Source organism: Corylus avellana, chromosome ca5, assembly GCF_901000735.1.
Source record: "Corylus avellana chromosome ca5, CavTom2PMs-1.0".
NCBI lineage: Eukaryota > Viridiplantae > Streptophyta > Magnoliopsida > Fagales > Betulaceae > Corylus > Corylus avellana.
Window position 1 is genome coordinate 5,161,225 of NC_081545.1, and position 11,675 is coordinate 5,172,899.

At 35.2% G+C, this 11,675-nt stretch overlaps 1 protein-coding gene across 1 annotated transcript; it reads left to right on the plus strand.

The window, feature by feature from the left end:
* Window positions 1–4,149: 4,149 nt before the first annotated feature.
* LOC132181616 (disease resistance protein RGA2-like) lies at window positions 4,150–11,650 on the plus strand. The gene is made up of 2 exons (XM_059594867.1): window positions 4,150–4,517; window positions 11,618–11,650. The coding sequence occupies exons 1-2, from the start codon at window positions 4,212–4,214 to the stop codon at window positions 11,648–11,650; spliced, it is 339 nt and encodes a 112-aa protein (XP_059450850.1). The 5' UTR covers window positions 4,150–4,211.
* The last annotated feature ends 25 nt before the right edge of the window (window positions 11,651–11,675 follow it).

The window sequence follows — 11,675 nt, forward strand, 5'->3', positions numbered from 1 at the left end:
TCATATATCAATCTAAATTGTTATATTTGAGATAGTATAAAGATATTTCCTTTCCAAAAAGAGAAATGATAATAGGCACTATATATAGATTTTAATTAGGAAAAACTTCACTTTGCACCCTGAACTACTACACTTTTTGACATACCCTCCTTAAACTTCAAAACCTCTCACTTTCCCCTCACTGAACTTTCAATTTCTATCACTTTGCCCTCCTCTGTTAGTTTTCACCATTAAAGTTAAACGGTTCGTATTTTTATGCTCATTATACCCTCACTCACACCACTTGAAATTTTGAAAACATCCACAAACTACAGCACCAACCCTCAACCCAAAATGACGTCATTTTGGTCATTAATTTTTTAAAAATAAAATAAATTAAAAAGAGAGAGAGAGAGAGAGAGAAGAAAATTGGGGTGGCCACATCCTTCCCTTGGCCAAAATGGGGTGGCTGGCCCATGGCTGGTCTGGTGGTGGATGAACCACCCCATGGCCAAGGGAGTGGTCCGGCCACCCGCAAAAGGCAAAATAAAAAAAAATTGTGAAAATGGGTTTTGGGCCGTAGGGATTGGCCAGACCACCCCTAAAGGCCTAGGGGTGGTTCGGCCACCCCCTACAACTGGTATGGGGTTGGACAAACCACCCCCATGGCCAAGGGGGTGGTTTGGCCAGCCCCAAAAGGCCAAAACCCATTTTCGCCATTTGGAGTTTTGGCCTTTTGGGGGTGGCCTGACCACCCCCTCGGCCATTGGGGTGGTTCGTCCACTCCCATACCAGCCATGGGGGTGGTTCCAGCTGCCTAGATTTTCTTTTTCTTTTTTTGTTTTTTTTTTTTAAAAAAAAATTAATACCCAAAATGACGTCGTTTTGGGCTGAGGGTGGGTCATGTAGTTTTAGCCTAAAATGGTGTAGTTTTGGGGTGATGGTATAATAGGCATAAAAATCAAACGAATTTGATTTTAGCGTTGAAAACTAATAGAGGGGAGGAAAGTGAGAGTTTTTGAAAGTCCAGGAGGGCAAAGTGAGAGAGTTTTTGAAAGTTCAGCACCAATCAAATTATGACATGTACTGTCTATAATAAAAAAAATTATAAGTATTAAAAAAAATACAATTGTTAGTGGGGTCAAGCCACCCCTTTGGCCAAATGGAGGCGGGGGTGGTTCGGCCACAATCAGGTTGAAGAGTGTTTGAATCTATATCTAAGCATTGATTTGGAATGGTTTCGGCCATCCCTTTCAAATTGTCAAAAGCGCTAAAAAATTAGTAGAGTTTCATAATGCAATACAGAGCTAAAAGAAAAAAAAAAAAATAGAGAAGCCGAGATGAAAAAAAAAAAAAAAAACCTAGATATAGTGGTTTAAGCAAATTCATTTCACACAGTTCATAAACCAAATTTTAGTAAATACTTATTCCCTCATTTCAGAAAAATTGAAACTTTTATATCTACATGTTGCAATGATCAGAGATATCTAGCTTCTTTTTCTAAGGTAATCTTTAGTAGAAAAGCAGAACTGGATCAAGCTTGTTTGTCAAGTAAACCTTTTAAAATTGACAAGTACTAATTGGAAACTGTTACTAACAAATGTCTTTGCTCCTTTTTGTTCCTTTGAGGTTGATCTATGGGGAATCTTCTCAATGGTTCCTCTCCTTTTGAGCCAAGGAGTACTGCTCTCTCTTTCGCAACAATTAGCCTGTGATATCAATAACGACCCACCTCGAAAACTTGCTTAAATGACAAACGTGGCCATGTCAGAATGGCATAACCCAATAGACTCGATCTATTGCAGTGCATATGGGTGGCTCGCCTTTGATCAAGTCTATAACATACGCAGCCATCAATGTAGCTTGTCTACAATTATTGGTTCTGAGCTCTCAATGTGATCAATTCCATGTTCATGACCTGTATATGACTCTATCTTCTCTGAATCGTGCAAATTACACTGAGCCACGTTGTTGATGTATTGTGGAACTTGTACAAATCTCACAGGGAAGGGATCCCAACTGTGTTGAGTCGAAATTATATTTAGAACCTATGAAAAAGGCTAGGTTCTTCAAGTTGATATCTTAGTTTCCCTTTGTTTCCCTGTCCAATGTTTTCTACCAAAATTAATGAGATTTTGCATTTTGTATTCCATTTATTTTTTAATGTATGATGTTTAATGGTAACCTTTATGTTTATAACTAGGATGTAGCGACGAAACTAGGATGTTTATTTAAAGCGGATCGAAACATGCTTTATATATATAGATTATTATTGTAATAATGAGATAATTAAAGAGAAAAAAAAAATTATTAATTGTGATAGCAAAGCAGATGATTTAAAGAAATGTAGGCCAAGACAACTCAGACAACTCAGACAACAAAAAATAAAAAAATAAAATACACATTTCTTGATAGTGGGAGAGGTCCATTGGTGGCGATATAAAGAGTACTTGTTTACAAGTCGTCTCTCCATTGTTTCTTTGTCTTTTTCATTCCTTTTGTTTCCTTGTCTTTTTTCTTTCTCATTTTTTTTTTCCCTGGTAAAGAGATAGAGCTTTGGATTCCGTTGGTTACTTGAATGTGGCCAATAATGGTGGACTCCACTCAGTGCCTTAGTGAGGAATCAAAGAAAAAGCAAAAGAGAAAGCTCACACAGAGTCTTCATTGTGGACGACTCCACTCCATGATTTCTAATGGCATGTGAAACTTCAGAAGTGCGTGCTATGTCATTCAACCCTTCTTTGTTTATCCTTTCTTTTCCTCTCTCTTTTGCATTATTTGACAATAATTTATTCTTATAGGGCTATTAATCTTATACCCACAGAATTAGTTAAGCCACAAAAAATAAATGAGTGGCTTAGCAAATCTTAATTAATGAATGGAATACATTTTTCAAAAGGGTTAACTTAAATACATTTTTGCTCCCTATGGTTTAACAGCTTTATTTTTTGCCCTTATGGTTTAGTTTTTATCACAAGAGGTATTTGTGGTTTACATAAAAATAGAAATGGTACCTCCGTCTAAATTCCGTCCAAAATTTGATGGAAAGCCACTTCAGCACCATTAAGAAATTGACACGTGTCCATATACCTAACTAAAAATAACATAATAATAATAATTTTTTAAAAAATTAAAAACATTAAAAAGTTATATTTAATTAATTAATTAATTTTTTTTAAATATATTGGGGGTGGTCGACCACCCCAATATTTAAGGTGTTTTTTTATTTTTTTTTCAATGAGTTTGAAAAAAAAATGTGATTTTTCGTAATTTTGATTCAATTCCAATTTTTGAATGTGTGTTACCCAAACTAAGGAATAGAAATAGTTGTTATATTCAACACTCTTCTATTCTTAGTAGCAGTTATTCATTTTCTATTCGACTAACATTCCGCGAACCAAACGACGCTTAAGAGTCTGAAATTTTTACCTTGTGTAGGGGCCGATTTATAGGTTGAAGAATTGAGGTAAATTTGAATTGGATCTTCTTTCTTGAATTGACTTGTGAGTCTTTTGGATTTGTGTTCCTACTCCAATTTAGATTTTGAGTATGACTCTTTACCCAAATTCTCTCAATAGAACTACACTTGGATTATATGTCCTGCTATTAATTAATAGCTCTGTGAGCCTATCATTGGCCTTGAGACCCAATATCTGATGGGTTTGTAGTGCAAAATTATTTCCAACATAGCCAATATGGAACAAAGTTTTTTTTCCTACACTTCAAAACTTTGGTTTTTCTTTTAAAATATTTTTATTGACTTGAAAGGCGTAAATATTTTAATTAAATGCATATAAAATTTTTAGATATAATATATTTTACAATTATTTAAAATAAATAAATAAATAATTATTTATTTTATTTTAAATAAATCTAAAAAATGTCTCCTCAATATTTCTCTAGAAATTTAACAGCCTTATTACCTGCATGTTCTTGGGAGATTCATGCTTGCAATGTAGGCTAATGATGCAATAAGAAGCTGATAAATAATAATAATAATAATAATAAAATAAAATTTGAGTATTTCGAAGTGGAAATTAATGTGTATACATGCTTCCATTTACGCAAAGTGCTGGGATGGTCAGCATGGACCAACAAATCCGCCTACATGTAGTAAAGAGAGAACGGATCCCATACACCTCTGAATCATCAATAATATATCCCATACACCTCTGCATCATCAATAATTCCCTCAAGATCGGTTTACTTGACTCACCACCCACAACCCACAAATGGCTGAAATAGTTCTCTACGACACTGCTGGGAGCATCATTAGGAGTTTGGGCTCTCTTGCTCTCCAAGAGATTGGAGTGTTATGGGGTTTCAAAGATGAGCTTCGAAAGCTCGGGGACACCGTTTCCTCCATCCAAGCTGTGCTTTTGGACTGGGAGGAGAAGCAGGCCCATAACCATGCGATCAAAGATTGGCTTCGGAAGCTCAAGGATGCCATGTACGAGGCTGATGACTTGCTGGATGACTACTCCACTCAACTTTTACGTCGACAACTGATGACACGGGATAAGAAGATGGCAAAACAGGTAAATTATTTATTAATGTGCACATGATGTTGTCTGTCACTAAAGCATTCCCAGACCTGCATACAAATATTTATCACAACACAAGCCAAAGCAAATATATATCATTTTACGTAGTTTAAAATTTCTCAACAACAACAACAATTTGTTCATTATAATGTTAAACCCAACTATTGAACGGTATGGAAATTCTAATCTCAAGATAATTTCATCATAAACCCAATTATTGCTTTGATATATATATATAAAAGCAATAATCACTTAAATTGACATGCATTTAGAAGTGGCAAAGAGTACAAATTACCTCGATAGTCAATATTGTACTTAGGCGACAACTATTAAAACGTGAATAGTAAGGTTTAGCGAAATTATCCCTATACTAGGGACGTAAATTGTGATTAAAATTCGTTCCTAAGTTACTTGACCTTTCAAACCTTCCCTCTATTATTAGAGATGTTTTATTCTTAGAAATAAGTTAAAAACTTAACCCTAAAGTTTCTTTTCTTTTCTCTTTATTAAAAAATATTTTTAATGTTTATTTCTTTTTTGTACCTTGGTCCGAACATAAAGTTTTCTTTTTCCTTAAAATGTATCATATTCTAGGAGCTCATTCTATTAATATTTTCATAACTTTTGAATAAATAAACGAAAGTAGGGTTAATCTTGAAATTTCACTAAAAAAGTGGTTTAGTTTTCTTTCAAAAATCTCAAAATTGTTTTTATGGGGGGCTTGGGTAAGAAATGGCCCATTTGAATCTCATCCTAACTAGGTAAACCAGATAAGGCCCACAACTCAGTAAATGGACCTAAATTAGAGCACTACACTCTGGTCACTTGGCCCATTGGCCCACAACACATATATCTAAGGTTTTTAACTTGACGAAATTTGGATCAAATACCCACCTAAACATGCCATGGACTGAAAGTTTAATTTCCAGATTTAACCCAAAGCTCTTCTTGATGCCATATATGAGAAATTACTTATTTTCTTGATATAGTCTTAACACCGCTTGAGGGTATGTTTAGAAGGTTTTTACCACTCAAATGAGCCATTGAAAAGAGGTTTTTGGCTATAAAAGTTTCTGGTTTTTGGCTTTTGGTATTAGATCCTATGTCTATTTCATGAATGAACATCATTATAAACGTCATTTTTAAAGGACAATATTTTCTTCCAAAAAGATCAACACATCTTGTACACATAGACTTAAATTGCTTTCTGGTTATAAACTATCATCTTACAAAATTATGAATGAAACATTAAATTATGCCCATCATTAGGGATAAGACTATGCCATGGATTAGTCCATTAGGTTAAGAAATTAATTATCTCTTATAATCTCTTTTAGGGTCTTTGATCCAATTTTTATTAAGTTCACTAGGGCCAATAACATTGGTTCATTTATCTAAAGCCCAAGACATTGGGCTAAAACTCATACTAACTTATATCAAATATGGGACGTTACAGTAACAATGTTTTCATGTATCATTTTGACATATATAGATGTTTTTATATTCCATTGTTTTGTCTGTTTTCTTTATCCTTACAACTGCTATAAATAGAGTCTTACAAAAAACAGTCTCATTTGTAAGAGTACTAACCATATGCAAAAAATGTACGGTTAATTAAGTTGCGACATCTTTCCAAGGAGCAAATGGCGTCTAGAAAAAGTCACATAAATTATCGGCCCCCATTATAAACCCAACTATTCAATGGTAAGGGAATTCTAAAACTATCACCGTGAACGGATTGGAATGGATGGTTGTAAATAAAACAACCAAAAAAAAAAAAACTCTAACTTAAACTTACAACAATTACAAACATGACCTTCATATTTTCCTTAATTACACATATAACCCAAAAAATGTTTAACTTTTCGCAATGGACCGTACTAAATATTTGGGAGTATTACAGGTACGCATCTTCTTTTCCAAATCGAACCAGCTTGTATATGGCTTTAAAATGGGTCATAGGATCTTTAAAATGGGTCATAGGAAAGTTAGGGCAAGACTGGATGAAATTGCAACTGATAGGATCAAATTTGGCTTCAATGAGCACACCACAGCGACACAGTTTGAGCATATGAAAAGACAAGATACACACTCATTTGTACATGGGGAAGATGTCATTGGGAGAGAGGATGATAAGGAGTCTATTAAAAAGCTGTTATTCGATCCCAATATGAATGAGAAGAATGTTTCCATAATTCCCATAGTTGGGATTGGTGGACAAGGAAAGACCACGCTTGCGCAGTATGTGTACAATGACGAGGAGGTTCGAAGACATTTTGACCTGAGGATGTGGGCATGTGTCTCTGATCCTTTTGACGTGAAAACTATCATTGTAAAGCTTATAGAATCTGCGACTAAGGAGAGACCTAAAAGCCTTGAGATGGATCCATTGCAAAGTGAGCTTCGAGCAAAAATTGATGGGAAGCGATATTTACTTGTTTTAGACGATGTGTGGAATGAGAATCGTGGTACATGGTCCAACTTGGAAAAGTTGTTAGTGGGTGGCCTAAGAGGAAGCAAAGTTTTGATTACTACACGTAGCGAAAAGATTGCAGAGATTACAGGTACAGTTTCACCATATCCTTTGAGAGGTTTATCTGAAAGCAGTTCTTGGAATTTATTTAAGAAAATGGCATTTAAAAACGGGGAAGAGCCAAATAATCCAAAGCTAGTAGAAATTGGAAGGGAGATCATACAAAAGTGTGCACAAGTTCCTCTTGCTATAAGGAGCATTGGGAGTCTATTATATTTCAAAAATTCAGAAGATGATTGGTTGTACTTTAAAAACCATGATCTTTACAAAATAACTCAACAAGAAAATGATATTTTTCCAATACTTAAGTTGAGTTATGATCATCTCCCATCACACTTAAAGCAATGTTTTGCCTTTTGTTCGTTGTTTCCAAAAGATTATGAAATTGAAATGAAGGTGTTGATTCAGTTATGGATAGCTCAAGGCTTTCTTCATTCATCATATGGAAATAGACATCTTGAAGATATTGGTCGTGAATATTTTATGGATTTGCTTTGGAGGTCGTTTTTCCAAGACGTACAAAGAGATATAGTTGGTGAAATAGGAAAGTGCAAAATGCATGACCTTATTCACGATCTTGCACAGTCAGTAGCAGGTGAGGAGTGCACAATTTTATATCCAGATAGAGAAAAAGTAGTTGGAAGAACTCGTCATGTGGCATTTCATTCTTCAGATTCATTACCAGATATTCCTGCTCTTTTGCCCAAGCCTAACAAAATGAGAACACTTCTTCTACGCATTCCAATACTTCCAGGATTTGATGATGTGCTTAACTTGAACAATTCAGTACTTGAGTTGAATAAGCCAGTCTCTAATACACTTATTTCAAGTTTTAAATGCTTGCGTGCTTTGAATTTGAGTCGGTCGAATATTCAAAAAGTGCCGAATTCCATTGGAAAGTTAGAGCATTTAAGATTTCTAGATCTGTCTAGGAATGAAGATATCAAACTACTCCCTGCTTCTATAACTAAATTGCAGAATTTGCAAACACTAAGACTTGACTTTTGTCGTGGGCTTAAAGAATTGCCAGAAGAGACTAGAAACTTAATCAGCCTTAGGCATCTTGGGCTAGAAGGGTGTGATAGCTTGACTCATATGCCTCATGGACTGGGAAAATTGATTGCTCTCCAAACATTGTCGCTATACATTTTAGGGAAGAAAAAAAGTTTTCTTTCCAAGCCAAAGGGTGGGCTAGGGGAGCTGGATGGTTTAGATGAGTTGAGAGGAGACTTATGGATCAAGGGTTTAGAGCACTCGAGATATTCTCCATCAAAAGCAAGGGCTGCAAACTTGGAGAGGAAGCGACATCTTCAATGGCTGATTTTAGAGTGGGACCCAGAACCTAGTGATGAAAGTGATAAGGCAATTGCAAATGATGAACAACTATTGCAAAACCTTCGGCCGCACCTAAATTTGAAATTATTATCTATAGTTGGGTATGCAGGTGTGGGGCTATCTAGTTGGGTGTCCTCGCTCTCAAATTTGACTTCTATTCTAATATCGGATTGTAAATGGCTTCAACATATCCCACCATTGAACCAATTCCCTTTTCTCAAGCGTCTTTTTCTTAGTGACTTAAGTGAGCTGGAGTATATAAGCAATGATGGTAGTGACGTGTCCTCTTCTCCGCTCAAAATTCTTAGACTTGGTGATTTGCCAAAGTTCAGGGGATGGCGAAAGACGAGGGAAACAGATCATCTTCCATTATTCCCTTCATTTCCTTCCCTTTCTTTTTTATGTATAAAGAATTGCCCTATGATGTCTCTAACAACACCCTCCTCTCCCTCTCCCCTTTTCGATCTCCCCAAATTGAAGTATCTTTATCTTATGGAATTAGAGCAACTTGAATATCTGCCACTAGAGTGGCTGCAGAACCTCACTTCTCTTCAGACCCTGGGGATTTTGGATTGTCGTAAAATGAGAATATCAATTTCTCCACTCTTTCAACATCTCACCTCACTTGAAAATCTGACTATTCTTCGCTGCAAAGAACTTACCAGCAATGAGAATGAAGATGGCGCACATGGCCTTGGACCTACAAGATTTGGTCATCTATCTATCATTGGCGTTCCAAATTTGGTTTCTCTCCCAAGAGAGCTTAGAGATGTTACCACTCTGCAAGGGCTTCAAATTATGGTTTGCCCTAGTTTGGTGTCTTTACCGGAGTGGATAGGCGATCTTACTTCACTTCAGGAGCTTGAAGTCGTAAATTGTCCGAAGTTAATATCACTGCCCGAAGGTATGCGCCGCCTCACCTCTTTACGTCGTTTGACAATTGCGGAGTGTCCTTGCTTGGAGGAAAGATGTGAACAAGGAACGGGAGAGGATTGGCCAAAGATTGCTCACGTCCCAAACTTTTGTAAAGGCAGTGATGGTAATCTCAAAGAATGGATAGCAAGCCGAATTCGCCAATATCTTGAGGTTTTTAAGTCACCAATTAGACAATAATTTTTCTTCTTCTTGTTGTTCCTCTTTATTTTACTCTGTCAGGCTTTTGATATATATCTTATTGATTTCATATGCAGGAAGAATTTAGTTTCACATATGGACGCTTCTTGAGACAATCAGATAGCTCGAACATTTACAGTATTTTTTCCTATCTTTCACTTCAATAGCATTTCCAGTATTGTTTTCTTCTTTTAGTTTTTCAACATTTCTTTCATTTCCATTTGAAATTTAAATTCTACAAACGGTAGCATCACGTATTAGGTAAAAGACTTATAATTAATAGATGAGGGAAGTCAATCCAGTGGCGGAGCCACGTTGGTCTTTGGGGGTGCCGTGGATTTAATTTTTTTTTTTTTCTACCCACGTAACCCACGGCACCCCAACCGCACACTGCACTGTGTAGTAGTAATCCCAGTGGGTGTTTCATGTTTGATTGTTCATTTGTTTGAACTTTGAAGGCTTAGTCTTGAGAGGGGAAGAGAAGAGGTGCGTCTGGTGAGAAGTGAGGAGGTGAGTTGGTGAGGAGTGAGCAATGAGGACTCTTGTCTCGTGAAAGGTGAAAAATTGGAAATAGAAGATAAGAAATGAGTGGTTAAATGATAAGAATGAAATTTTTTAAGAAAAAAAAAAAAAAACCGTGCAAGGAGTAGGCTGTGACTTGCGCGATTTTTTTTTTTTTCTCTGAGTAGTTGGCTTGCGCGTGAGTTGAAGACTGAAGTTGAAGGAAGGAAAATAATAATAATAATAAAAGAAATAGTTGTAGACAGTAGAATGGTGAGTTTTAAGGTAAAAAAAATATATATTAAAGAGAAAAGAAAGGCATTGGATTCTAGAAGGTGAGGAGAACTAAGACAAAAAGATGAAGATAGGCGGTTAGAATTTAGATTGTAGAAGGGTGAGTTTGTGGAATTTGAAGGAAGAAAAAAAATAAATGAACAGAGTAAATGTAAGCATTAAAATCTAGAAGGTAGAAGGTGTGAAGTGGAATTTTAAGGAAGAAACAAATAAATAAATAGAGGAGTAGGTGTGAGGAGGTGAAATTTTTTTTAAAAAAAATTATGGTGAGAAAGTTTAGAATACAATTTAAACTAAAATAGAAGTACTAAAATTAATTAGTGTGGGAGGAAGTTTAGTAGACAATTTAGAAGATAATTTTTTTTTTTTTTTTTTGTGTCTTCAATCATTTCTTTTTCTAATTCATTATTTGTTTTTATTGGTTTACAGCATTTGGTTAGACCTTATTGTGTTTGGTTTGTTTTCAAGAAATCCCTTAAGATACCACTGATTCATTGAAAAGTACTAATTTTTCTTAGACACGATTAATTGTGCTCAAGTTTATTTTGTAAGTGGTAAGTAGTTTGTATTATCATGTGTTTGTGATAGTTAGATAATATCTTGAATGGTTACTTTGTTTGTTGAAGTTCTTGTTTAGCTTTTTGTTGTTGTTGCTCATGTCTCTAGCAAACTAAACACTTTTGTATTGGAAATGGAAGTTTTTTTTTCATATAGTGCCGACATGTTACATTTTTAATATATTAATTTAAGCACGAATTTTTATAGATATTTTGTTGTAATGCATATATTGTGTGAATTACCAAATTTTTTAGGACACAAAAAAATTTTTAGCGACATCCCCAATATAAATTCTCTGGCTCCGCCACTGAGTCAATCCCATCCCAAATTTTCACAAAAATTTAATACAAATTTGCATTACTGTGTTAGGATTTTCTCAGTGTCAAATGTAGATTCTGTTGAACAAACAGATAAAAGTTACATTTTTATTATTTTCATTGAAAATTTTGGGTTATAGTTGAATTTATTATTTTGTTTTTTGATCGAAAGCAGCAATTTATGAAATGGGTTGTGGGAATCATGTGGATATTTCTACAATCTGTTTGGATAAGACAAATTCATTTCTTCAAAGAGACTTGGTGTAATTGAGTTTCTCTCTTTTATCTAATGGTCGAATTGTACTAGTGATACGTATACCAATGTTAAAATGTCAAATGCTATTCCTTCTTCCTTATTTCACTTGCAGAAACAATTGAAGCAATTGAAGCATTTTTGATTTATGATTTTAGAGAATTTCTGATTTATCGGATTTCATATGCAGATACAATTGAAGCACTGGCATTCATGGATTTAAGATTTGGAGCCAACTCGAAACTTTT

Coding starts and splice junctions, on each gene's coding strand:
- LOC132181616 (XM_059594867.1), top strand. CDS start 4,212: ATGGCTGAAATAGTTCTCTACGACACTGCTGGGAGCATCATTAGGAGT. Junction 4,518..11,617: donor ATAAGAAGATGGCAAAACAG/GTAAATTATTTA, acceptor TTTCATATGCAG/ATACAATTGAAGCACTGGCA.